Source organism: Aureobasidium subglaciale (assembly GCF_000721755.1).
Source record: "Aureobasidium subglaciale EXF-2481 unplaced genomic scaffold scaffold_24, whole genome shotgun sequence".
NCBI classification, from domain to species: domain Eukaryota; kingdom Fungi; phylum Ascomycota; class Dothideomycetes; order Dothideales; family Saccotheciaceae; genus Aureobasidium; species Aureobasidium subglaciale.
The window spans coordinates 138,750-164,730 of record NW_013566971.1 but is presented as its reverse complement, the minus strand read 5'-3'; the positions used below and the strand labels follow the sequence as shown (position 1 = coordinate 164,730).

The window sequence follows — 25,981 nt, the reverse complement described above, 5'->3', positions numbered from 1 at the left end:
ATAGCTCACGGTCTGGGTGTTGAAATATTACTGTGACGGAAGCATAAATGAAGAAGTTGGCAGTTGGCACCGCCGGAAATTGGTCAAACGCGAATGCCGATGACGTACGCATTTTCGCGTGCACGCGGCAACCATGCGACTATCGTACCAATTGATTCTGCAAGTCGCGACGATATTCCACGGTGTCTAGAGCTTGGAGAGAAGAGTTGAAGCATGTCACAGTGTCAACCGCGTCCACAAAATTCGCCACTGGAGAATAGACAGGCCGCCAACAGAAGCACAGCGATTGCTGTTCCGGCTTTGTTAATCGGCATTGTGGGATATGTCACTTGGATTGTGGTCGTCCTCATAGCCGGTAAGTCATTTTTCTAGTATGGACTAGCACTTGACTGCCTTGGTACGCAAGTCATGGTTGTCGTGCTCATGTAACAAGAGAGAGCATGAGCGACATCTGATAATTGCATCTGCATCTTCGAAAATCAACAACATTATTAACAATAGCTGACTCTTGCAGTAAACTATCTCATCAAACATCAGAATCGGCATGGCGCAGGCATCGGAATCATAGTGCTATACTTCATATTTCTATTTCCTATGGCATCTAGCTATTTACGACTGCTCATGACCATACCACATCCTGGATATATCGAGAAGGGAAGCCCTACTGCTGCAACTCCCGTGAAGCCGGCAAAAGAGGCCCCTCCTCAGCATAACATACAGGCTTCATGTACGAGCACCACCGTACAGGACGGCACGAATGAAACGACTAAGAAGTCACGTCCTACTGCTCCTCAGGAGCCCCCGGTCACCCTGCTGGATACCAAAGCCATACTCAGTGGTGAACTGCCACCGCCACCTGGAACCGAACAATTCTACTCAAAAGATGTCTTTGCTTGCGACCAGAATGGCTTGCCGATATGGTGCGGTACTTGCAACAACTGGAAGCCCGATCGTTCGCACCACGGCAGCGATGTGGGTAGATGCGTCCTGAAGATGGACCATTTCTGTCCGGTTCGTGTTGATCTTACCTTTTCTTGAGAATGTCCACGCTAATTTGTGTTTTCCTCACAGTGGGTTGGTGGGGTGGTAGGTGAGAGAAACTTCAACTTCTTTATTCAGTTCTGCTCCTATGCTGGGATATATGCTCTATTCGTCATGATCGTCATGGCAGTCTTTGTTGCTGAAGCAAGAAGTAGGGTAAGTCTTGATTTGCTCTCATGTCGTAATCTCGACAAACGAAACGCTCCACAGCGCAACTCACTTAGCTCTATTGATGTATGCTAACATGAGACAGGGCAACGCACTAGGCGGCAACTGGATTGCTGGCTTGACCTTGGGAGCCGTCTTCACATTATTTGCTGGCGGCATGGCAATGACAAGTATTGGCCTTGCGCTCAAGAATTTGACGACCATCGACAACATCGGACATCAGAGAAGAGTCATGCACATCGCTGTTCTAGTTGACTCCACGCAACAGCGCCAACCAAGGCCTATGTCTATAGATCAGCTCAAACCATCGCACGGTACAGAGGATAACGAAGAACCGTGGCAAGGAACCATCACGTATCCACTGAGCGTCTTACCAGACGCATCCTCGGAGACCACGCTACCTCCCCGCACATCCTCTCCGCCTCGAACGTTTGCTATCTTACGCACACATCCAGGCATGAATCCTTGGAATCTTGGAGCGTTCAGAAACTTCAAGTCGATCATGGGTGACCGCTGGTACGACTGGTTCCTGCCCTTACGACATTCGCCATGCTGTAAACATGATCGTGGCGACAGCATGTATGAGCTCGGCCCCGATGTCGATCGTCTGAAGGTAGATGCTGGGCTGTCCTCTTCTCGTAGCAGAGGAGGGTCGAGCAGACGGAAACACAGGAAGCACCGACACCACAGAGAAGATTCCGAGGATGTGGATATAATGGGCTCGACACTTGCAAACGTCAACGGAGTCACAGGGAGGGAGCAAGATAGCTTTGACTCGGTTTGAACCATGGGCAAGATCCTTGGTTTTGCTTTCAACTTTCGCATATAACATAATTTGATACCCCCTATTAGCGAGAGTATGATGCATGCAAATTCTCGACCGCTAGCTACTACTGTGATAACAAAAGCAGAAACAAAACTTCGACAGGCCTAGAAATCTGAGTAAGCACAAGCTCAAGCCATTTTCGACCGTCTAAGCTCCCATTCCTCGGCTCTTCTCAACTCCTCCTGCGCAAGTCGAATAGCCTTCTTCATCGACGCCCTCAAACGTCCCTCAATCTCCTCAACCGGCGTCTCGCAATTCATCAACCCGATAAACTTGCCAAACTTCCTTCTCTTGATAGAAATCCTCTCCGCATCCGTAAGCCCCTCTGTGAACTGCACACTCGGTCGCCGCTTAACCACAACCGCATTTTCAGCTTCCTCGGCCGCCAGCAAAGACTCCCACCATTGATTGCTCTCCACCTGACTTGCACGACGAAGGTGTTGGGCTACACTTGCTCGTCGCTTTGCTAGCATCTCCTTGTCCCAGTTCATGCAGGCTGGGTATTGGTATGTCCATATGCCCGGGGTGGATTGATGGTAGTAGGATGCAATGCCATCGAGTTGTTCTTCGGTGAGGAGATGGTAATCTAGCAGTGTGCGAGGGAAGTCTGGATGAGGTGAGCCTGCGGGAAGGGGCACGAGAGGTGCGAGGCGGAGTTTTAGGTGGGCGATTTTAGAGGCGAGTTGATCTTTTTTGGTTGGTGGTGTTGACATTTCTGTGGTTGATCTTGTGGAAGGAGACATGGCTGTGTGGGTAGAGCGTATGGGGTTGTTGCTTTTTCGTCCAGCGAAAAGAGTGTTTAGACGTGTAGAAAAGTGTGAGTAACACAGATGGCAGAGGAATAAAAAGATGACAGTGACTATCCATGTCAGTCAGTGGGTCGATGGATCCTTATCATGAGTGTTCGCTGTGTTCTTCCAAGACGTGTCTTTTTGTTTCTCGCAATGCGGTGACATGATCAGCCCTCGAGACATGCTTCTGTAGGGAACAAAGACAAGTTTGAGATTAAACCTGTGTTGTCGCTTTGTCTTTGAGGATTTGAGAATCTATCAAGCGTCGGGCTTTTCATTGTCTCAGAGAACATCGAGAACTGATCACAGCACACTGGGACAGGAGCACGAGGGTCAGTCATTCATTGTAGTCGAATCTGATGAGTGAATTGTCTAATCGACAAGGTATGTACCACCTTCAAGAGGCAGGCATGTTGTGACTTCACGCAACAAGTCTTCACAGGCAATGTTCTATTGAATGTGTTTCTCAAGGCTACATCTAAGCTCCTACGGAAGGAGCAGTCCATCTGTCTGGCCTTCTCTTGTTTCTTTGTTCTTTCTTCGTTCTCCTCGTGGCCATCGAATGGGTATCATTGGGTAAGTAATCAGTACAGTGTAAAAGCAGGCTCCATTGGAAATGCAAAACAAAAAACGCCGCTCCTTGTTCAATGCTTCATGCTTTTAGTTTCAAGCTGTGCTCGATGTAAGACGGCGAGAGGCATGATAGGACGTTTTTCAGTAGGAAGAGCCGTCCTCGACCTTGTCGAAGAGAACGCCGTTGGACTTGAGAGAGACTTCCTCAGCGGCTCTCTCGGCGGCGTTCTTCTCCATCTGAGCCTTTCTCTGGATCTCCAGCTTCTGGGTCTCTTCGACGCGGTCAAGCAGAGCTTCGAGTCCTTCCTTGTAGCCTTCCTTGCCGTACATGGCGTAGAGCTCCAAGTTAATGTTGCGAGTCATGTGGGCGTTGTACAAGTCGAGAGCTCTGGCCATTTGAGTAGCGTGGTCGGCGTTGCGCATCTCGTCCTCAATGTCGCGCTGGCGCTTCCTTGAGGCTGCGAGCTCGGCCTTCTTCTCCATATAGGCTCTGCGGCGGGCAACGATTTCCTGAGTGCGGCGAGACTTCTCAGCCATGTAGGCGAGACTGTGACCGAGGTTCTTGTTAGGGTCGTTGGGCTCATCAGCGAGCTGGACGGGAGGTGTGGAGAAGAAGAGCATGCGACCCTGGTCATCGGTTTGGTACATGTTGCGCAGCTCCGGCGGGATGCTGGCGTTAGCAGCGTCGGGCAAAGTCCAAACTTCGACAGGAGCGGGATCGCGGTAGGACGTACGGCTCTGCAAGGCAGATGGAGCAGGTGGGATAGCGGGAGCCTGCGATTGGAAGCCTTGACCGGCAGTGCGAGGCAGAGGCAAGCCAGTCATCTGCTGAGGGGTGGCAGGAGCGAACTGGTTAGAGCCGGCACGATGAAGGCTAGGCATGGGTGCAGGCGAGGCCGAGTGCTGCTGCATGTATTGCTGAGCAGGGGCAGGAGTGTGCGAAGAGCGGGCCAAGGGTTGCATGGGACGAGTTGGGGCAGGAGCAGTCTGCATGGGCGTCATTTGAGCCTGCATGGGCGAGTAGGCTTGCATATTAGGAGCCGGTATGGATGGCGACATGTGCGATGGCTGACGAGCCTGAGGAGGGGCGACAATGGGTTGAGGTGGGGGCGAGGGAGTAGGCTCCGGGGGAGGAGAATCTCTGGGATCGCGAGGAAGTCTGTGGACAGCGCCAATCTTAGGAGGTGCATTCTCTGCTCCCCACTCAGGCTTGGGCATGTCATCAGTCTCCTTGTCGCTGTCCTTCAAGAGGTATGCAATAGGACTCGGCAACTTTCTCATCTTGCGGGGCACGTCGAACAGGTCCATCTCGTAGTCTCTGTCGCGCACTTCATCAGGCAGGCAGCTGGCCCAAGTCTTGATCTTGTTGAACTTAAACTTCTCTTCGTTGTAGCGAGCCTCGCAGACGTAGATGTCAATATCAGCGGGTAGACGACGAGGGCGGCCCTTGTAGTAGCGAGTGGTGAACATGATGAAGCACCTGCCCATGATCTCATCGACACGGTGGTCGCGGTACTGACCGGTCTTGACGACTTCATTCTCCAAGAAGTGCTTGTCGAAGCGGTGGACGGTCTGCTCAGGGCGGTAGTACCAGCAGACATTGATCCATTGTCCACCTTGAGGATCTTGCCAGGTGCGGTAGATCTGACAGGGAATGGGCTTGGTCAGGTCATTGGCGTTGGTGACGTGAACCCAGTCGCCGACCTTGAAATGCTCGCCGTTGTAGAGAATGCCGGTAGGCAGGGGAATTCTGCCTTCGTCCATGACGTATTCGGTATCGGGCTTTGTACGTTCTTCGTCGGCCAGACGGTGAGCCTCGGCTTTCAGTTCGACGGCGTCCTTGTAGATCTGGCTTTCATCGAGGTTGTAGTGGATTGCGTTGTCGAACATCAAGTCGACGTCCTTCATGAACTGGTCGAAGGATTGGTACTTCTTTCTCTTGAGCTTGCGCTTGAGCACGTCGAATGCCATGGGGTTTTGGATCTCGGCGTAGTACTCGGGCATCGCGGCCTTGTCGGGGAGGCGTTCGAAGGTCGAGATTTTGAGGCCACCGGCGCCCTTGGGCTTTCTGATGCCCTTGAGGACAGCCTGGATACGAGCTTCGTTGGGTGTGAGCACCTTTGGCGGTCTGCCACGCTTCTTTCTGGTCTCGGGGTCGTTGTCTCTGTCCAAGTCACGATCGCGCTTTGACGGACGACCGCGCTTTCTCTTGCGCTTGCCGCCATCCTCGTCCGAGTCGTCCACATCCATCTCATCATCTTCCTCGTCGTCTTCGTCCTCGTCGTCATCCTCTTCCTCGATGGGGAACTCGTCTTGGGGAGGGATGTCGCCAAGGAAAGGAAAGGTGCTCACTTCCTCTGAGATGACCTTGAGGTCGACGAGCTTCTTGAGTTCGGCCTCGACGATTTCACGGACAACGACGGCATCCTTGTATGCGCCAGCGTCGGCGCGGTTGAAGACTTGGGCGTTGTGAGAGACCAGAGCCCAGTCGCGCACAAACTCGGTCCAACTCCTGTACTCCTTTGAGTTGATTTTGGCCTTGATTGCGCTCATGGCCATGGGCTCCTTGATGACCTCGTAGTAGTGCGGGAGGGCGCGCTTGTTGACCTTGCGGTGGAAGACTTTGGACGGATCATGGCCGCTGCGCGCGCGTTAGTCAAGAGCCGCATCATAACATACAAAAGGTTGCGCATACTCGGCGTTTCTGTAGTCGTAGACGTAGTCTAGGATGCTCTGCATCTGGTCAAGCTCGGCGTCAGACACGCTCTCGACGCCGCCCTCAGTCGAGGGAACAGGCGTGGTGCCCTGGCTCATGGTGTTGTCGGCCATGTTACGCAGTTCGGAGTGTGGTGCCTCGTTACGTGGGCCTGGTTGGAAAGAGTCTTCGATCAGAGCAATTCCCCTCGAAGTGACGGCGCGCGACAACTACGCGTTGAATCAGCTATGCGGTATCCTTGGCGTCGCGGAAGAGGTCTCACTCAGGCTGCGCTAGCGCCGGCCCGGGCCGAGGCGTTTCTCGGGGCTAAGGCTAGGGCATTATTAGCATCAAGCTCCATCTCATCCTCGACGACTTGGAAGACTTACTGTTCTGATTCATGGTTCTATTTGTCACAGTCACACTGGTGGTCTGTGTGTCGTCAGTCGTTGAAAGAGATACGCCCCTGGCTTGTTGTTCTACAGGGGCGGTCTGTGTACCGTTTGTTTTGTCTGTGTGCTCTCGGCGTCCGCCCGAATGGCTGTTCAAACGCATAAAGTAATTGAGATGCTGTGTACCAGTTGCCGAGAGTCTGACTAGGTCATCTCTCGCAAGTAGTATACTCAATTCAAGAATAGTAATTGCATCTGGACAGCGCTGTTTAAGTAGATGATCGCCGAGGGGATGACCCTGGCAGCATGACGTAGTGCCGCGGCTATCACTAGCACTTGTCTCTATCCGTCCCTCGCTCCATGTTCTACACATACTCGCGTTCAGAACACTTCATCTCAGCAGTCAGTACAGCTCAGCGAACATCCGACATAACCTGGCAACCATGCGCGTCCGCATTCGTGGCCCGTCGGGCATGTCACAGGTCAACATGCCAGATACCGCGACGTGGGGAGAACTCAAACACGAGATATCCGCGAAGACGTCTGTTGGCGATTTCGATGTCAAGTATGGCTACCCACCACAGAATCTGGATACAACGAGCATCGACAATGAAACCAAGTTACTCGACATCGGAATCAAACTTGATGGCGAACAGCTCATCATTATGCCACGCGATGTCCAACAGTCATTACATAACCCCATGTCGGGTCATGCCGACCCACAGAACCACGGGACCCTACCTCCTTTGCAGGACATCCGACCTCCCCAACATAAGCCGGGCGATTTTCCTTCTGGTCAGACAAGAAGGGAGCAGGCAGCACCGCTCTCGCTCCAGAGAAAGCCTAACGATGTTGAGAGTGATCCACCTGAGGTCCCTGTGCCCGGTCTAGAGGGCGTTCTTGTTCTTCGTGTAATGCCAGACGACAACAGCTGTATGTTCAGAGCTTTGGGAAGTGCTGTCCTGGGTGATGCGCTCGATGCCATGAATGAGGTATGTTCATCAAAAGATTGTCATGATGTTCTTGGCTAATCTCAATACCAGTTACGATCTATGGTGGCTCAAACTATTCAAGCGAACCCCGACTTGTACACTGCCGGAATGCTCGAAAAGGCACCGGACGACTACTGCCGATGGATTCAGCGGGACGATTCTTGGGGAGGCGGCATCGAACTCGCAATTCTCTCTCAGCACTTTGACATCGAGATCTGCAGCATCAACGTCCAAGATTTGCGTATCGATCGCTTCAATGAAGGCAAATCGAGACGATGCATTCTGATCTACTCTGGCATCCATTACGATGTTGTTGCCGTCTCTCCTGGCCATGGCACCAGTCCTGAGTTTGACAGAAAGGTCTTTGAGGTCGCTCAGATCGAGGGCATGGAAGGTGAAGATGGCGGAGCTCTGCAGGCGGCCAGAGAGTTGTGTCAGACTTTGCAACAAAGACACTACTTTACGGACACGCACGGCTTCACTATCAAGTGCAACATCTGTGGCTGGACTGGCAAAGGCGAACAAGGTGCTACGGAGCATGCCAAGCAGACTGGTCACATGAACTTCGGCGAAGCGTGAAAGAGCATATCACAATGATGTATATAGCATGGCATATCTAGCGGTTCATTCTGCTGAGCAAGAAAGACTACGACTCCTCCCAGATCTACTTCGCTTTCCATCGCACCTTGCTGACCCACACTGCCCACTTCTGGACATCGTCTCTTTCTAACAACAGTTCGATACTGTACCACTCCTTGGCCAGTTCTTCGTTGGTCGCAAGCCGATGCACAAAACTGTGACAAGCTCTGCATAACCAGGCAACTTTGTTCAACTCCCAGCTCGCGTGCCAACCACGCTTGACAACCTTGGCATGCACCGCTCGTGGAATTAGGTGATGATAAGTGAGGGGCAGATGCTCCCTCTCACAGATCTCGCACTCGGTGGCTCGGCTAGAAGGCGCAAACTCTGGTGGTGCGGCAGTCCTGCTCGTAATGTACGATGTGAAGACGGGCTCTAACAGTCGCGGCAGATCTGTCGGATCAGAAAGTAGACCGTAAGAGGTCAACGAGTCAGATACAGACAAGGGCATGGGTTGCAACAAGTCCTCGTATATATCCGAGTCGAGAGGCACGCTGTACTTTCCAGCCAGCTGAGCATCATTCTGAATATCACTATACGACAAGATTCGTAGATCATCGGGCAATGAAGGAAATATCTCAGAAGCGAGATACTAGAATGATGAAACCAATCAGTACTCAAGGATGAGGCCAGCCAACGACAGACAGACATGAACACACCTCTATCGTTTCGCCCAGGTCAGCAGTCAGGGCATCGTTGTCTTCTTGATCCTGTTCTGGCCTTTTCACAGACTTGATCTCATTCTTGCGACCCTTTGAGGCTTTCTTCTTCTTCTTACCTGCAGTGCCCGAGAGTCGTGAAATCAACAGTTCGGACACGCAGTCTCGAAAATCTTCGTAATTGGCAATCTCATCTTCGGAGATCATGAATCAATACGGTCTTCTGTTTTGTGTCTTTAACAGTGGCAAGACTGCAGAGAGCAGCGAAGAACAAAAGTGTGGAGACGATGATGCTGCTCTCCAGGCATGGGCACGATAAGAGATGCGATAAGCGCACGGTCCCTGTCTTGACAGTAAAGGTGTCGAACTTGGCCCGGGGGTGATGCTAAGCAAGTACTCAGCTCAGGCATCGTCTTGTAGCACATAATCGAAGCCTGTGTCTTGATCTTTTGTTTGTGGACAATCAAGATGAAAGCGACGTGCGCATGGTTCATTGTGGCTGCATCAATTGCATCTGCTGCGTCAGAATCTCCACGACCTCGCGGTGTTGGTCCGGAATGTAAGTTTACCATTATAGCTTCATCAGGAGATGCCCGAGTTGACACGAGTTGTTTTTAGTCGCAAAGTTCTACAAGGATGTTGAAACATTTACTTGCATTTCGAATCCGTCAATCAAGATCCCTTTCTCCCAAGTCAACGATGACTATTGCGACTGTCCCGATGGCTCAGATGAGCCTGGAACTTCTGCCTGCTCGTACCTCTCTCCGCTCTCGCCTTCAACTCTCTCAGACACTACCAACAAGGACCAAATAAATTCGACACAAGTTTTGCCTGGATTCTATTGTAAGAACAAAGGACATCAGCCCAGCTATGTCCCCTACACCAGCGTCAACGACGGCTTCTGTGACTACGATCTCTGCTGTGATGGTAGCGAAGAATGGGCTGGAGTTGGCGGTGTCAAGTGCCAGAACAATTGCGACGAGATTGGCAAGGAGTGGAGAAAGAAGACCGAATCGCGTCAGCGTGCTCTGAACAACGCGAACAAGAAGAGAAAGGAATATACCACCGAGGCACAACGTTTGAGAAAGGAGGTCGAAGACAGAATCAAGACACTGCAAACTCAGCTCAAGGCTTCGGAGATACATGTCACCGACATGGAGAAGGAGCTTGCTGAAGTGGAGCGTCGCGAGAAGGGCAAGGTCGTCAAGAGCCAGGGTGCTAAGCAGGGCAAGATGGGCGTACTCGTCAGCCTTGCAAAGCAGAGAACCGAAGAGCTGAGAGATCACCTCGTTCGTGTCCGTCAGGAGCGTGATACCTCAAAGGAACGTGTCACGGAGCTTGAGGCCATTCTGTCGACCTTCAAGGAGGAGTATAACCCCAACTTCAACGACGAAGGTGTCAAGAGAGCTGTCCGTGCTTGGGAGGACTATGCTGCTCGTGACAAGAGCGGTGATGACACTTCGGCACATGACAGAGATCTGACCGAAATCACCAAGACTGACAAGGACAACGGTCTTGACTGGGAGTCGTACCTCGAGGCCGATGGCGAGGACGTCGAAGTTTGTAAGTCAAGCCATATATTCATATACTGTGGCTCCTGCTAACAATGTTCAGTGTATGAGATCGAGAACTATCTGCCCAAGCCCCTCCGCGACTGGGTTGATCAGAAGCTACGCGATCTTCGTGTCATGCTCATCGAGAACGGTATCCTCGCAGATCTCTCATCTGAGGGAGGCGAGTCATCCGTTGTCACCAGCGCAAAGAATCGTCTCAAGGCCGCACAAGACGCTGTCACCAATCAACGCAAAGATCTCGACTCCCACAACGAAGACCTGAACAAGGACTACGGCCCAGATGGTGTCTTCCGTGCTCTCAAGGGCCAATGTATCTCCGTCGACTCTGGCGAGTACACGTACGAACTCTGTTTCATGGAACACACAACACAAAAGTCAAAGAAGGGTGGCAGTAGCACACGCATGGGCAACTTTGTCCGCTTTGACAAGATTACCGTCGACGAAGATGTCTCCGCTGATGGCAAGGGTCTCGGCTCTGGTGAAAGAATCGCCATGAGACATGAGAATGGCCAACATTGCTGGAACGGACCCAATCGTAGCACTACTGTCATTTTGGCTTGTGCCGAACAACATGAGATCTGGAAGGTGTTCGAAGAGGAGAAGTGTGTTTATCGTATGGAAGTCGGCACTCCTGCTGTCTGCGAGGCTCTCAGGAAGACAGAGGCCGAGGTCAAGGATGAGTTGTAGAAGGACTATTAGACGTGCATACATATTTGTCTCATAGAGCTAAAACTGTGTCCCCCTAGCCAACATCCCGGCACACGCATCTTGCATCCCCGAGTGCAGAATACTGTCACACCCTTTCTCCACAATGGTCAAATCAGGGCAACAACAAGCTGTATCAAGGCACAGTAATATCTCGAATCGATAAATCTAGTGCAGGGATTCGTTGCCACGAAATATCTCGATGACATCGGTTCAAGGTAGGAGAGTATCGTGCCTCGAGGCAGCTACAGGTGCGACAGTATCTCGCACACGGGAAGATGTGGTTTGATTTGAAAGAGGCAGAGCCAACTTTAGTTCGCATCAAGGTCCGCCGCTTGTTGACTGCCTCTCGACTTCACTTGACGCGGTAAATTCGCACGGCTGCTTGACCAACGCAGCTTCCCATCAACACTCCCACTTCTGGCAGCAAGTGCAGGGCAATTTGCACCTGCCTCATCTCTCTTCACAACGCGGCAGTTGGTCTTCTGGGTTATTGACACTACTACAAAGCCGGCCGACCAACTCGCTCTCCTCGCCGCTTCACTTCACCTCGCCTTCTTCACAGCATCGCTCTCTTGCGCAGCGCTTTGTCGAGACTCCTAGTCTGCCATTGTTGTACGACTTCAGCGCGTCGTTGACATCACAGCATTCTACTGTGCTCTCCATCAGCGCCACACAATAACCGCATCTCTCAACTTGACAATTCGTCTGCGCAATCAACTCTCTACGCTTCCAAGCCAACAGCTAACAGTTCTGGTCGCTTCTGCACTGATGGCGGATACTCCTCAAGAGTGAGTCTGAGCACATCGCAACTTTATCTGCCGGCATACTGACTCGTCTTCTAGTGGCCAGGAGGCCGGCTATACACCCTTTCGTCTGATGGATCTACCCAACGAACTCATCCGGAAGGTTTGCTGCGACTACGATCTCTGCCGATATGATCTAATGGCCCTTCGCTGTACATGCAAGCTCATCTGCGAATTCTCATCGGATTCGTTCGCTAGAAAGTGCTTCCGCGACATAACTGTTTTGATGTCCCGCTCTTCCCTCCAAGCTTTCATCGAACTATCTCAGCACTCCAGGTTCGGTTCTGTGGTCAACTGCATCAACGTTTCTCCGGCTTTCACTCTACAGGCGGGTTTGACAGCAATACCCTTGACTACACTACCTGTGGTCCCTGAAGGCGTCGACCCACCTCAGCTAGTCCATGACACAGCTTCTCTGGAGATTATCAGAGGTTTCTTGAACAGATCGCGCGAGGAGCGTGAGGTGAAAGCTGATGCAAGCGCCGAGGGTCTGCTCAACATCGCCTTCAAGGCGCTTGCACATCGTGGACAACGCTTCCACCTTGGGTTCTGCGACACCGAGGGAAACCCAGTTGGCGCAAGACATCTACTAGGCAACTATCAGCGTGGTCAAACCGCTGTATGGCATCTCGATTGGAAGTCTACGATTGCGAAAGTCGTTAGAGCAGCCTCTGACCAAGGTTGCAAGATCGAGGGCCTTGAATTTATTGAGAACGGCCGGGCAGACTCCAGAAACGAATTTGGCTTCTGCACCGACGGCATCGAGCGACCGCTGAACTCCTTGTGCTCACAGTTGACTAGGCTCGAGGTCACTTTCATGGACGATGATGTAGAGACCACTTCAAGATCGGTCAAGCGCATCGTCTCGGCAGCGGAACACTTGGTAAGCTTATCACTCCTACAGATGGGCGATTTCAACGACGCCCATAGACGCTACTTTTCGGAAATGCTCGATCAAGTCCGGTCGCCTTGGCTGAAGGACATCCACCTCGCCTACTTCCAGATCACGGAGCTAGAGCTATTCGCCTTTATTGGAAGATACGGAAGCACTCTTGAAGATTTGGCGCTCTGGTACGGCTGCCTGCTTACCGGTACCTGCATCTCTTTGGTAGCTCGTCTCAGGGACAACTTTCCTCATCTGGAGCAGTTGTTACTTGAAGAAACGTGTGAGCATGGAGCCAAGACAATCTGTGATGGGGATGAGTTGAAGTGGTACAGTGTGAGAGCTGGGGAAGACATGCAAGACCGTCTTGGTGAAATTCTTGATGGAACGTTTGAGGAGCATGAAGATGATGACGACGAATGAAGGCACAGATCTCTGCGTAGCACGCAACAACGTAATGTAAGACTAGATGGGTGATCAGGAGTCAGTCACTGCCTCGATCAGCTGGGGAAATCGCTACCGGGGAGAGGCTCAAAATAGTCTGTCTTTGTTGTCGCTTTGATCGATCAACAGCTCTTTTCTCATAACCCCTTCTCCCTTTCGTGCCTACTCTCCGCCAAACATCTCAGCCATGCCCTCCAGCTTGGGACTCTGCTCCCTTTTCCCATCAGTCTTCTGCTCAACCTCCATATACTGCTGCTGCATCGCACTCCTCTTAGTCTTAACATCCCTCCTATCAATCTTGCCCTGCTCATGAATACTAACCCCCCTCACCCCCTCCAACAACTCCAAGACCAAAATCCTCTGCGTCCTCTCACTGTTACACGCCACAATCCTCTCAATCACCTGATCCACCCTTCCCCCCTCCATATCCGGCAAACTGCACAAAACATCTCTAGCCGTAGTACTGAGTCCCGAATACAAGGCCAAAATATCAGCAATCAGATTCGCGAGATCCCGTTGGACGTCTACGAAATAAGGCTCGTTTAGAGATGTGATGCAGGCTTTTAGTACTTCTGTGCTGATGAATTCTCGGACTTGTGCCGCCGCTGGGGAAGTGGTGGGATCGGAAGAGGTAAAGGATGGGAGGATGGAGCGTAGGATCCTGGTTGTTAGGGTGCAGCAGCGGGAATCGCGCATGCGGAGGGTGTGGGTGCAGAAGAGGATTAGGGGTTCTAGGATGCTTGGGAAGGAGAGGATGAGGGTGCGCATTGTGTGGTGGGAGGTTTGGGGTTGGGATGTTGATGTGACGTCTGCTTTCATCGTTAGCACTTTTTTCTTTCTTTCTTTCTTTCTTTTGGCGAGAGAAAATGGAGAGAGGTGGTTTACCTGTTGCGCGTTGATCGAGGAGGGTAGAGGCAAAAGAGACGACGGCGTAGGTGGTAGCTCTTAGCACACTTTCCGCCTTCATCTCATCGCTCAACTGATGTTCACCCTCTACGGTTTGAGTGCTCGATCGTTCAATAATTTCCCACTCGGCACTAATCTTCTTATCTGTTTGAGAGAAGAACAGTGATAGTATCGGAGGCATAAAGTGTTTTCTGTGATGAGCCGGACATCTCTGCACAAGTCTCTCGACCAATGCAATCAATCGCTGCAGATGATGTGTCGACAAGGACGAAGCATCCGTGAGCAGCGCTTCAGCCAGTGGACCAGGCAACTCCTGAAGTCCGAAAAATTCTTCCTCGAACCTCGTCATGCCATAAATGATGTGATAGCACCAATCCCGGATCTGTCTGGGTATACCGCGGATAGCAGAAGCAAAGCCCTCGTAAGTATCTCCGCTCTCTGCAATACGAGCGTAAAACTCATCTCTACTCTCATTCGAGATGCCCGCTTGCCAGAACCTGTCCACTAGCATTTTTTGCATAACCATTTGAAGCTCGGGAGGGAAGTTTGCCCAGTTGCTACTGTTAGGGAACGACGTGGCGTGTCTGGTCATTTGCAAAACATTGGACAGCATGGCCTGCATGGCCGGGCCCCAGACCTGGGTAGCGATCTGGTATTCACGAGACGACTCCTTGAGTTTTTCGGTGGTTGCTGCGAGTAGGTTCTTGGTGGCGTTCAGGGGCAGTCTCATGACTTTCATCTGTACGTCTTTCTGACGAGCCTTGCCCTCCTGATCCAACGACTGACTCGGCCAGTCTTGAATGGAAGCGTATCTCTGATTTGACAGATACTCTGGCAAGCCTGCAAGACCCACAACATTGCAGAAGCCAGAAAATGTCGAAAGCGCCTCGGTCAACTGTGGATCCTGCCACGTCTCGATCACCGGGTGGATTATCTGCTGAAGACGGGCAACTCGTGCTTGTGCGTCGACTGCAGATGCTCGGTGTACAACGATGAACAAAAAAGACTGGAGACCCCATTTTGTACGCTCATCAGCGCCCTCGGCAGACATCAGACTATTGACGCGTGCTTCCAGATCCGAGTAGACATCGAGAAGATAGTCCGGGAATGACATGGCGATTCGTTGCATCTCGCCCAAGCGTGCTCCATGGAAGCCCTTGACAGCAGCCGAGTATTCTTTGTTAGAGCCATCATCTGGGTATTGTAGACTCAAACAGTAGTCTAGAACCTTGACAACCAATTCAGGCTGGCCTTGCAACGTTTTCACGAGGACATTAACCGCGATGTGAGTTGTAAGGCGAGCAATTTCAGGATGTTGCGGCTTCATTGTCATCAGCTTGTAGCAGAAGTCGCGCAGACTCGTGAGATTGACTCCATAAACATTGTTCGTCGTGTGCTCGTCAGACTTGGACTCTGGTTGTGAAGCTTTGCCGTACCATGTGATGAAACCATTCATCGTACTTCTCAAAACAGATGCCTGAGACTCCAGCTGCAGTACGGGAATAGGCGTCTTTGCAGGGCCCAATGTGGGAAACGGTGGTCGGAATTCTTGACAAATTGTATCAATCATGCGCACTGTCTGATCCAAGATGTGACCGACGGCTTCTTGCGGCATGTAGTAAGCGATATTCTCGATGACCGTGATGCAGTATCTTCTGTAATTGCCAAGGAACGAATGCAACTCGGGAGGATTTTCAAAGTCCTCATTGAGGTACAGGATCACTGGCAACTCTTCATCCGTGAGCGATTCATATTTGATGAGACGTTGACTGCAGGCGCCCAGAAGAAACGCGACTTTTTGACGCATGACAGTCGAGATAGTTGGGCTTTTAGCAACCAGGAGCTTTGTAAAGCTGTGCAAAACGGGGATGGAAACAAGAAGACTGTCATGCTGGAAGGCAATCATCATCACATCGATCAAGGCTGTGCAATTGTCCGGAGTGGCTAAGATTTCCGGATTCGAAGCAGCGGCATCTCCCAAGATAGACAAGACCTGCCAGAGTTAGTACGGTCAGAATCAGGAATACCTTCTTGTAACAAACCTCGGACAGCTTCTTCTGCAGAGTGTACTTAGCCTCGTCGATATCGTCTGCTGAGGAGTTGCAGCTTAGGTGAAGATTCTTCAGTAGCTCAATGTGGTCAGGTCGCAAGACGGACATCATGATCTCGGACCATGACTCGTGGAAGTGAGGGTTGTATGGACGGCTCAGGATAGCCTGCAAGACATCGATGGTGGCCTGGGCACGATTCAATTAGAGTGCACAGTTTGGAAGATGGCTAGTAGCCTTACCGTTTGAACTTTAGCATCACCAGCGGCAAGTATCTTGTACAAGGATTCGACACACTGTGTCTCGGTCAAGGCTCTCAGGTTGAGCCATGTCACAGTTGGTCTGAGAGCCTCGAGAGTCTTTGTGGCAGACATGACGACTCGTTGGTCGGCTTGAGAGATGAAGGTAGAGCACTGGAAGAGGAAGGCGCACATGCGAGAGAGCCATCCGTCTTGAGTATGGCGCACATTCTGCGAGCTGCCACGCGCGACGAGATGGTCTTTATACAACTGAGTAGGGATGACAATCTCATTCAAGGATTGGCCGAGCACATCTTGACGGAGACCGGCGACGGGATCTTCTTTGTTGCAGATGTCCTCAGACAGACATTCCAGTATGTATAGCACCATCTGCCTGTACACCAGCTGCTTGCTGTCGTCCTGCGTCTCCCACAAGGTCATCAGAAGAGCATCCATGTCCAACCATTCTGCACCCCAGCATCTCTTTGCAACTTCGACCCATAGCGAAGCTACCTTGTTGCGGAAGTATTGAGGGTCGGATTCGGACACGTTCTGCGCGAGGATGAGAATCCAGCTGCGAAGCGTCTCTGCCTGGTTCTGGTCGTAGTCTTCCCACTTGTAGCGCAGGGCGGACTCAAGCAGCGACAGACCAAAGTGACGGATGGCAGGCTGTTGCGAGGAGTCGCTAGCTAACGAGTAGCCGTGTTGCGGCGCGTCTGCTTGCTTCTTGGCGCCGTCGAGGAATTCAAGGGCTGCTCTTCGTGTGTCGTTTGTCGATCGTGCATCGTACGTCGCTTCAAGAGCTTGCCTTATCTGCGACAGTCTGTCGCCATCAACTTGAGATGTCATGTTGCCATGTATCGTGAGTCGTTGGAAGGAGAGTGAACGGAGCTCAATTGCGGAAGTTTTGTTTGTGTGGAGGAGATTGTTGACTGTCTGCCTGCTTGCTCGAACCACCTGTTACATGTGCGTATTGACCTCACACACAACTGTACGACATGTCTCACTACCGTGCTCCTCCGACAATGCTGTGTAGAACATCGAACTGCCTTGATGGCTACTTTCATATCAGATGCGATTAAATTCACAGGGTCGCGACCGCCCCCGACACCGTATCACATGATTGGCAATTTCGTCCCGATCAGGCAAGTATTGATTTTGCTTCCTAAAGTGACCCGACTACATGACGATACACGCCTTACTCGTGTCTTTGCACTGATCGATATATCCTTCTCCGGCTTCTGACCCGATCGCCGTACCCTGTCGTCTTTTCATACCCCTCACGGTCAGTTTCTGTTCACCTGCCGCATGCCACCATCTCAGCACTTGCTGTGTTGCGCCCTGCGTCTCATCTACGCTGATCTTCCACTTTCCTCCAAGTACTTCGACTTCCGTCTTTCCTTGCGGGAAATGGAACTCTGGCAAAAATACCTCGGTTGGCGCATCTTCGGATGTCGGGCTCGGTGCAGACAGAGTCAGCTGGAACACACAATTCTTGAGGTCGAAACCATGAGACACGACACGACCGTGTGTCGCTGTTTGAGTTGGACGGACGTAAGCCTCAGCGGCGCGCATGCCGACACCATCGGAATTGATTGACGGCGTTTTTGAGGCGCTCATTCGATCTACAGACATTGTCCTCTTCAGTATTGATGGGCTGATTGATGCGTCTCCGGATGTTCTACCTTCTGAGTATGATGGTGACTCTGGATTGTATGTTGAGCTGTCCACCTCGGGTGATGATGGCAATTGCTTGTCGTCCACAGAGTAGATTGACAGATCTTCACCGTTCCAGTTGTCGCCCCAGTAGTGGCTGTTCGATGGCACGTATGTCCACAGAGTGAAGCCCGCAACTCCAGAGCCTTCAAGCGCAAAGTGGTTCGCGTCCATTGCAAGCGTTTGGCTCGTGAAGTTGCCCGTCTTGTATGCATATTTGTCATCCATGTCGTACGGAATGCCAATCTCGGTGAAAACTGTAGGATGAACACCCATCTTCTCCTCACCTTCCTCACGCAGATACTTGAGCTGATCACGGAAACAATTTCTGATCGCACTCTCTCCAAGTTTGACAGCAAATGCAGGGCTCAAGTACTTGCCGCGCATGATGCCAACCACGTCGACGTTCCAGAAACGATTCCTATAACACGTTAGTCATTGATTATACTGATCACGAGGAAGGACATACCATTTCTTCGTGATGAGAGTGATACCATCATAGAAATGAGGAGCGAAGACCATCTGAGGGTCATCGTCTTTCGTTCCCTTGATTGACGGCGGTACCTCGAATGGCGAAGACTGACAGAACATGATCGTGTCGGGAAAGATGGCCCTGATCGTGTCTCTGTACGCGCGGTAATGGTTCAACCAGAAGTTGTTGGTGTAGTACTCATGCGTGATCTTCTCGCCCGAGACAGGCACCTTCAGGAAGTAGTCCTTCTTCAACAGCTTGTCGTTCTTGGGATCCCAGACTCCGTGCTGTGCCCACAGACATTCCCCTAGCTTCCAACCAGGATCTCTCTTCCAACCGTATCGTGAGTCGTCGTAGTCGGCTGGTAGCCATGCAATCTCTCCCTTGGGATCGATCAATTCGCTGCCGGATTTGTAAGGACCAAAGTTGCCAAACTCGAATGTTTCTTGCTCCACAGCCCTGCCGAGACCGGTAAGCATGGACTGGAACGCTGTCGGAGTGGGACCCTTCTTCAGGTTCTGGTCTGCTGGCCACTTGGACAGATCCTCCCAGCCCAAGTAACCTTTGTTAGGTTCGTTCATGCTCTCCCATCCGATCACGACATCACTCTCGAGGTCGCCTGCCTCTTTGATGCGCTGAGCCAGTATTTTCATGGCACCTAGGAAGTGTCCCTGTAGATAATCTTGGATGTTCACGCCGTCCAGCACAGCTTTGGGTGCAAACTCTTTGCCAGCAAAGAAAAGAGTGAGGATGGTCTGACAAGCCAGACGCTGGTAGTTGGTAGCCCAGATCATCTTGGGAAAGTCTGCAGGATTCGGCCAAGTGTTTTGGACAAGGGCGGCTTGTGTCGAGAGGAAGGCTTGAGGGTTCAGACCGCACGCATAGATGGTCCACATGGGGGCACCTGAGCCACCAGTAAATCTTGACCAGACGTCTTGATGCGGGTCCATGAAGACATAGAAGCCATATTTCTTAGCTAGACGCAGAACTTCGATGGTGTGCTGAATCCATTCCTCGTCGTATTTGCCGGGGCCAGCATGCTCGATAGCCTCCCAAGTAGAGATGTAGCGAATTGTGTTGTATCCCCATCTCTTCAAGCGGTCAAAGTGCGTGTGAGCCTCGTCGAGGTTGAATGGTCGTCCTACGAAGGATACATCATCACCATCGAAGAACTTTTCCTTGATGTGACCACATTGATCTGGGCTCCGTGGGTATTTCGCGTCGCCAGCTACATTGATTCCGTGTAGAGTGACCTCACGATTGTGGCCATCGCGAAAGACTTTCCCGTCGACTCGAAGGCGGAGCGGCATGTTGAGCGGGGATGCTCGAAGTCGACCAGTGACGTGTTGGAGTCTCACTGTAATATCGAGTAGTGAGCACGGAGAGCTGACAGGCTTCGGGTTGCAAAGGTCACAGAATCGCAAGAATATCAGGGAGAAAGTTCGAACAAAGTGTTGGTTGATCGTGTGCAACGGATGAGTTTCCCAGCCACGAGGGCCAGACGTACGCGGCTGAACTCTATGACGTTCGTGTCTTATCGCCTGCGGCTCGTCCGCGGCATACGAATTACGACGATGCGGGAGTCTGGAGGGAGTCTGGAGTGCCGTGGACGATGTATAGAACGTTTATTAGAGAACGTACAAAGACAACAATGGCTGCGCAGAAAGTCGACTTTTGTGACGAGGGAATTAGGCAAAGTCCATATGATCACGTTGGTGAGATTGAACCGAGCGGCAAAAGCAGGTTCGTCCTTGTCATGTGTTGGAAGCTTGTTACAGAGTCGGAGGTGAGTGGTTCGGCGGTGATTGCCTGGCTCGGCTGGCTTATGAAACGTGGCATCTGTTCGCTAGCAAGTATACAAGTGGCACTTTCACATGCTCGACTTGTAGACAACTGTTGATGTTTTGTGGATATCGCTCCTCGTTGTCTTTGTTGCCGCCGCCATGATTCTACCGCTACAGACTCTGGCCTTGGGTGCCGCCATTGCTCTGTCGAGTCTTCCACTCAGTCAGGCCCTGAGTGCCAGCGACATTCCCGCCGACATCCCGGTCTCGCAGCTGATCTCATCGGCCACTGCTGCCCTCGCTCAAGGCAATGGCCAGGATGCCTTGACCTACTTCGACGTCGCCATCACTCGCGATCCGCAAAACTACCTCACCATCTTCCGACGTGGTGCCGCCTACCTCAAACTCGGAAAGAACTCCCAGGCCAGCCACGACTTCGACCGCGTTCTCGCCATCAAGCCTACATTCGAAGGTGCACTGGTGCAAAGAGCAAAGATCAAGAGTAGGAACGGTGATTGGGATGGTGCAAAGTCCGACTACGAGACTGCTGGAAAGCAGGACGGCGAAGAGATCCGCGAACTGCTCGAGGCTCAGAATGCTGTAGCACTGGCACAAAAGGCTGAAAAGGAGCGTCACTGGGCCGACTGTACCGCTCACGCCGATATTGCCATCTTGGTTGCCGGAGGTGCCATGGATCTAAGACATACCCGCGCGAACTGTCGCTTTGAGAAGGGCGACATTGTCGAGGCTCTCAGCGATCTGATGCACATTGCTCAAGTCTCTTCTGGTTTCAACGAACATCTGCAAATCTCTGCCACGTCATTTTACGCCCTCAACGAGCCCACCAACGGCATGGGCCAAGTCAAAAAGTGCCTCCATTCGGATCCTGATTCAAAGCCGTGTAGAAAGCTGCTCAAAGCAGAAAAGGCCATCGACAAGCAGTTGAAGAAGATGCGAGAGGCCATGGAAAAGAGCAGATATGTCAACGCTGTCAATATCTTGGTACCCACAAAGGATGATGACGGTCTTTTAAAAACCGTCAAGGACGCCACTCAGCAATATCGCGACGAGGGCCTCATCCACAAGAATGCCCCAGATCGCCTATACAACGACTTGGTCGAGTTGACTTGCGAGGCCTACACTGAGATGAACAATCTCAAGAAAGCCCAGCCATACTGCGAGGAGGCACTAACACACAATCCCAACTGCCTGCCAGCCCTCATCGGCAAGGCCACGCGCCAAATCGATGCCGACGAGTTCGAACCCGCTATACAGACGCTCAATCAAGCCAAGGAGCATCACCAAAACTCACAAAAGATCCAAGAGTTGCTACAAAAAGCTCACACATTACTCAAGAGATCCAAGCAAAAAGACTACTACAAAGTACTTGGTGTCACCAGAGATACCGATGAACGCGACATCAAGAAAGCATACCGCAAGCTCACTGTGCAGCATCATCCCGACAAGGCTGCTCAGAAGGGCATCAGCCCTGATGAAGCGCAGAAAAAGATGGCTGAAATCAACGAAGCATACGAAGTTCTTTCCGATCCTGAGCTCAAGGCCAGATTCGACCGAGGCGATGATCCAAACGACCAGTCCCAACAAGGTAGTCCATTCCAAGGCCAACCATTCGGCTTCCCTGGCGGCGGCCAACAGCAGTTCTTCCACCAAAGAGGAGGAGGTGGTGGTGGCTTCAAGTTCCAGCAGCAAGGCGGTTTCCAGTTCCCTGGCGGAGGTTTCCCATTCTAGACGACAAGAGTGACTTGTGGAGCACTCTATATTACTGCATGGATCTTTGGAGTTTGGGGCTATCGACGGTTTATCATTGGCTTTTTTTTTCTAATTTCAGCCCTTTTGGCTGGCTATTCCTTTGTTGTCGTTTTGTAGTCCAGATGGTATAGCTAGCTACAGCTTCGCATGCTCAAACCACTCACTTACAACACAGTCGCACACCGGACAGCTCACTGAAGGAGACTTAGCCGTGTTCTCCATGCACTATATTACAAGGTCGAGAGGCATGTACGCTACTACAATTGTTTATTTGATAGCCATACTCTTGAGGAGACAGTACGCTTGTGAAATCATCATCTGGGGCCATTTAAGCTTTCTGACATTGATGGCCAAAAGATCGGCAATCGCGACAGCCTCCAAGCAGAGCCGCCAAACATTCAAGTTAGGATGGAGCCACCATCCACTCTTACGCATGCATTACCCTAACCATTATACCAAGCAAGCATCATAGTTCGGACTTTGATCTCGCACTTCGGAGTATGATTCTTGTCTCGGGAACCTTGCACAAACGCGGTGTTCTAGGCATGGTTACATCACCACTTCCAGAGCTCTCGGCAGTGCCGCTTTTGTGTCGCACGTCACTGGGTGTCATTGATCCTTCATGTTTTGGGTTCAATAGCTACGCATATAAAACAATGGTTGCTCTGCTGTAAATTTTGGAGCTTCGATAATAACTACGCCTTTTGACAACTTTTCGTTCAACACGCTTTCTACATCAAAACATGCCTTCCGACGTCAAGCAACAGGATATCACCGAGAAGAATGACCCTAGTGTCATGAGACAGTGGGATGAACCTGACTTCTCCACCAAGTTCGAGGAGTTTTACAAGATTGTAGATGGCCTCAAGATTGGTCTTCTAGGCACATACCGTCCCGGAGTCGGAGTAAGTCATCTCCTCCTCTCCTCCTCTTCCTCCACTCCTTACCTCTTACTAAATCCCCCATTCCTTCACAGCCCGTAACTCGCTCAATGGCCCTAGCAAAGCGTACAGGCCCCGACTTCCTCTTCCTCGCAAACGCGCACTCCCAAAAATTCAAAGACATTGAAGCAAACAAGGAAGTCAACATCTCCTTTCAAGACACAAAGAGTCAGGATTGGATTTCCGTGACTGGAACCGCTACCACTGCTTCAAACAGTGATCCTAGAATCAAGGAGGTTTGGAGTAGAGGTGCTGCTGCTTGGTTTGGAGATCTTGGTGATGGTGTACATAATGGTACTGCAGAGGATCCAAGGATGAGTTTGATCGAGGTCAAGTCTAAGTGTACGTTTGCCTTCTCCCTTTTCCTCCTTTTTGCATGTGAGATTTGACGGCAGGAGACTGACAGAGATATAGATATTTCGTACTACAAGACTACTGTTGGTGCGATTGGCTATCTCAAGGAGGTGGTTGCTGCTAATGTTACTGGTGGTGTTGCAAACACTGGAAACTTGAGACAGATGAAGGAGGATGAGATTAGCAAGGCCAGAAGCCAGCACTCTACCATGAGCTCGTAAATACGCTCTCTGTCCGTCACGACGATAACGAAACAGTAGTTGAACTATACAGTTCTTCGAAGCTTTGATATGGAGGCATCATAGTCAAGTAGTTTGATCATGGATTCTTTTACTATCTCTTACATGTATGATATGACTGGAACTGTGTGGTGAATTCTGATTTTCAAGCAGCTCGTTGCGGGCTTACTGTCGCCTCGAAGCCTAGAACAGCACGAACGCCATTCAAGTCTAGCACACTTATGATATTGTCCTCCAATCATGCTCATGTCCAAGTTTCCCTGGGTGACAGTGATCAAAGCGCCTTCAAGCATAAGCAAAAGTCTATGTTGTGATCTATATCAACCATCTATCAATCCGTACATTCTATAATCCCACCGCAAACACCACTCAGATCGAGTACAAGAACTTTGGATTCTCATCACCCAAATCAGCAATCTCTTCCTCGCTCAGGTCCTCAATCCTCGAGTTCCTCTCCCCATTGATCCTCTTCTTATTCTCATACCCAAAGTACCACCACATGAATGCATAAACCACCATCGCAAAAGACACCATTCCCAAAGAAACAGCATGCCCCCTCACAAACCTCGGTCCTTCTTCCTTAGGATACAAGAAACTAGACATGATGCCCGCGCAATTGCCAAACATGAGTTGCAAACCGGTCGCTGTAGTGCGCTTTCCAAAGCGTGGATTATTGGACAACAACCAAGCGATGGGGAGGCCGACGGCGACGTATAAGCCTAAAGCTACTAGGAAACAGCCGGCGTAGTGGACGCCAGAACCGCCGTCGGAGATTAATAGCGCGTAGCCGATTATGGAGATGAGACCGAAGATGACAGTGTAGACGCCGCGCTTCTGGGACCAGTCTGATATGCGTGCCATGATGAGATAGCTTATGGCGCCAATGGCATAGCATGGGATTGTGAGGACTTGGACTAGAGCGCTCGAGTAAGTGGGGTCGATGTTTTTGATGATAGTGGGCAGGAAGGTAGAGTAGCCGTAGAGCATGGTATCTGCACCGAACAGAGCGCAGCAGAATGCCCACATCTTCCAGTCCTTGAGGCCTGCACGGACATCTTGCCAGGCAAATTCATCGGTCACACCGATTTGTTGCAGACGACGGATTTCCATGAGTTTTTTTTCTTCTTCGGTGAGGAACCAGGCGGTCTCTGGGCCATCAGCGAGCCACCACCAACACGCGATGCCCAGGACGAACGTTGGGATGCCCTCTATGATGAGGATCCAGCGCCAGCCTGATTGTCCAGAGACGCCGTCCATGTGCCCGATACCATAGGCCAATAGACCTCCGAACGCGCCAGCAAGCGCTGCACTAACAAAGAGATAGCCAATTCGTAATCCGATCTCTCGTTTCGTGTAGAAGAATGAGAGGTAAACCGCCAGTCCAGGAAAGAGGCCTGATTCAAACAGACCAAGAAGCAAACGACAAGCGACCAGACCGCCAAAAGATTGCACAATACCAGTCAAAGTCGCAATAATCCCCCAACATACAGAGATGAACGCGATCCATCTTGACGGTCGGCAATAATGGTTCAGAATAATGTTTGATGGTACCTCGAAAAGCAAATACGTCACAAACAGTAAAGACACTGCTGTTTGGTATTGGTCAGACGAGAGGTTCAAATCTTCTTCCAGTCCATAGAGACGAGCATTGCCTATGTTGACGCGATCCAGAAAACTGAAAAGGTATAGTAATGTGACTGGTGGGATGATTGAAAGATCGAGTTTGCGGACTAGTTGCTTTTCTCGCGCAGGATCGATTTCAAGTTTCTGGGTTGATGTGCCAGCGGAGATAGTTTTGCGTTCTCTTGTTTGGGCGTTGTCGTCCATGTTGATTTATAGACGAGAGTTTCGTCAAGGCAATTGACTTTTTTCTACTTGCGTTGTGCCGCAGGCAAAAGGAAAAGGTAGCAAAGCCAAAGAAAAAATTGTCTTTGGGCCGGATCTAATTTCAAAAACGCTTCGTGAACGAGATGGTCGACGGCTGCTTGGAAATCCAGTTCGTCTGATTCCTTTAGAGGAAGAAAGCGGACAATAAGATCTTCATCTGATGACTCTTAGCCGGCGCTACTACACCTGGGGTGGCACCGGTGCTCTTGTGAGTCGTGACATATCATTCACGCCATCATAGACAGTCAAGAAAACTTATGCCCGTTCTTTGTGCAAATTCAGGGACGGGCGCATTTTGTGCAACATACGCCAATTCTTGGCCTCCTCTATATTCACCGGTCCACTGAGTGATCAGATGGCTGACGTGAGCAAGGTGATACTCGGCGATGCGCCCTAGAGTAGTAATAAGGCCGGTTGAATCATAGCGACGGCATAGC

General features: G+C 51.1%; 12 protein-coding genes across 12 annotated transcripts; 6 read left to right on the top strand and 6 right to left on the bottom strand.

Moving 5' to 3' along the window:
* The first annotated feature begins 73 nt into the window (after nucleotides 1-73).
* Nucleotides 74-2,144, top strand: AUEXF2481DRAFT_443146 (uncharacterized protein). Its single transcript, XM_013485131.1, has 4 exons — nucleotides 74-355; nucleotides 515-1,011; nucleotides 1,072-1,197; nucleotides 1,295-2,144. Exons 1-4 carry the CDS (start codon nucleotides 214-216, stop codon nucleotides 1,991-1,993), a joined length of 1,464 nt encoding a protein of 487 aa, XP_013340585.1. The 5' UTR covers nucleotides 74-213; the 3' UTR covers nucleotides 1,994-2,144.
* Nucleotides 2,145-2,163: 19 nt separating this feature from the next.
* Nucleotides 2,164-2,778, bottom strand: AUEXF2481DRAFT_91639 (uncharacterized protein; the record flags this gene model as incomplete). The annotated part of the gene is made up of 1 exon (XM_013485119.1): nucleotides 2,164-2,778. The coding sequence occupies one exon, from the start codon at nucleotides 2,776-2,778 to the stop codon at nucleotides 2,164-2,166; it is 615 nt and encodes a 204-aa protein (XP_013340573.1).
* A 762-nt stretch (nucleotides 2,779-3,540) lies between these two features.
* Nucleotides 3,541-6,213, bottom strand: AUEXF2481DRAFT_69207 (uncharacterized protein; the record flags this gene model as incomplete). Its single annotated transcript, XM_013485104.1, has 2 exons — nucleotides 3,541-6,040; nucleotides 6,095-6,213. The coding sequence occupies 2 exons, from the start codon at nucleotides 6,211-6,213 to the stop codon at nucleotides 3,541-3,543; spliced, it is 2,619 nt and encodes an 872-aa protein (XP_013340558.1).
* Nucleotides 6,214-6,929: 716 nt separating this feature from the next.
* On the top strand, nucleotides 6,930-8,057 carry AUEXF2481DRAFT_8009 (uncharacterized protein; the record flags this gene model as incomplete). The annotated part of the gene is made up of 2 exons (XM_013485017.1): nucleotides 6,930-7,478; nucleotides 7,530-8,057. The coding sequence occupies 2 exons, from the start codon at nucleotides 6,930-6,932 to the stop codon at nucleotides 8,055-8,057; spliced, it is 1,077 nt and encodes a 358-aa protein (XP_013340471.1).
* Nucleotides 8,058-8,142: 85 nt separating this feature from the next.
* AUEXF2481DRAFT_8008 (uncharacterized protein) lies at nucleotides 8,143-8,983 on the bottom strand (the record flags this gene model as incomplete). Its single annotated transcript, XM_013485016.1, has 2 exons — nucleotides 8,143-8,709; nucleotides 8,777-8,983. The coding sequence occupies 2 exons, from the start codon at nucleotides 8,981-8,983 to the stop codon at nucleotides 8,143-8,145; spliced, it is 774 nt and encodes a 257-aa protein (XP_013340470.1).
* A 261-nt stretch (nucleotides 8,984-9,244) lies between these two features.
* AUEXF2481DRAFT_69183 (uncharacterized protein) lies at nucleotides 9,245-11,037 on the top strand (the record flags this gene model as incomplete). The annotated part of the gene is made up of 3 exons (XM_013485100.1): nucleotides 9,245-9,335; nucleotides 9,395-10,339; nucleotides 10,391-11,037. 3 exons carry the CDS (start codon nucleotides 9,245-9,247, stop codon nucleotides 11,035-11,037), a joined length of 1,683 nt encoding a protein of 560 aa, XP_013340554.1.
* A 407-nt stretch (nucleotides 11,038-11,444) lies between these two features.
* On the top strand, nucleotides 11,445-13,246 carry AUEXF2481DRAFT_442607 (uncharacterized protein). The gene is made up of 2 exons (XM_013485130.1): nucleotides 11,445-11,846; nucleotides 11,901-13,246. The coding sequence occupies exons 1-2, from the start codon at nucleotides 11,827-11,829 to the stop codon at nucleotides 13,165-13,167; spliced, it is 1,287 nt and encodes a 428-aa protein (XP_013340584.1). The 5' UTR covers nucleotides 11,445-11,826; the 3' UTR covers nucleotides 13,168-13,246.
* Nucleotides 13,235-17,395, bottom strand: AUEXF2481DRAFT_442406 (uncharacterized protein). The gene is made up of 4 exons (XM_013485129.1): nucleotides 16,385-17,395; nucleotides 16,137-16,331; nucleotides 14,074-16,087; nucleotides 13,235-14,000 (listed from the first exon to the last, which is right to left on the bottom strand). Exons 1-4 carry the CDS (start codon nucleotides 17,228-17,230, stop codon nucleotides 13,351-13,353), a joined length of 3,705 nt encoding a protein of 1,234 aa, XP_013340583.1. The 5' UTR covers nucleotides 17,231-17,395; the 3' UTR covers nucleotides 13,235-13,350.
* A 165-nt stretch (nucleotides 17,396-17,560) lies between these two features.
* On the bottom strand, nucleotides 17,561-19,879 carry AUEXF2481DRAFT_8004 (glycoside hydrolase family 5 protein; the record flags this gene model as incomplete). The annotated part of the gene is made up of 2 exons (XM_013485015.1): nucleotides 17,561-18,518; nucleotides 18,567-19,879. The coding sequence occupies 2 exons, from the start codon at nucleotides 19,877-19,879 to the stop codon at nucleotides 17,561-17,563; spliced, it is 2,271 nt and encodes a 756-aa protein (XP_013340469.1).
* A 633-nt stretch (nucleotides 19,880-20,512) lies between these two features.
* On the top strand, nucleotides 20,513-22,102 carry AUEXF2481DRAFT_48059 (uncharacterized protein; the record flags this gene model as incomplete). Its single annotated transcript, XM_013485081.1, has 1 exon — nucleotides 20,513-22,102. One exon carries the CDS (start codon nucleotides 20,513-20,515, stop codon nucleotides 22,100-22,102), a length of 1,590 nt encoding a protein of 529 aa, XP_013340535.1.
* A 764-nt stretch (nucleotides 22,103-22,866) lies between these two features.
* AUEXF2481DRAFT_8002 (uncharacterized protein) lies at nucleotides 22,867-23,639 on the top strand (the record flags this gene model as incomplete). The annotated part of the gene is made up of 3 exons (XM_013485014.1): nucleotides 22,867-23,028; nucleotides 23,100-23,406; nucleotides 23,479-23,639. 3 exons carry the CDS (start codon nucleotides 22,867-22,869, stop codon nucleotides 23,637-23,639), a joined length of 630 nt encoding a protein of 209 aa, XP_013340468.1.
* A 297-nt stretch (nucleotides 23,640-23,936) lies between these two features.
* AUEXF2481DRAFT_43434 (uncharacterized protein) lies at nucleotides 23,937-25,661 on the bottom strand. Its single transcript, XM_013485063.1, has one exon. The coding sequence runs from the start codon at nucleotides 25,482-25,484 to the stop codon at nucleotides 24,027-24,029; it is 1,458 nt and encodes a 485-aa protein (XP_013340517.1). The 5' UTR covers nucleotides 25,485-25,661; the 3' UTR covers nucleotides 23,937-24,026.
* Between the last annotated feature and the right edge of the window lie 320 nt (nucleotides 25,662-25,981).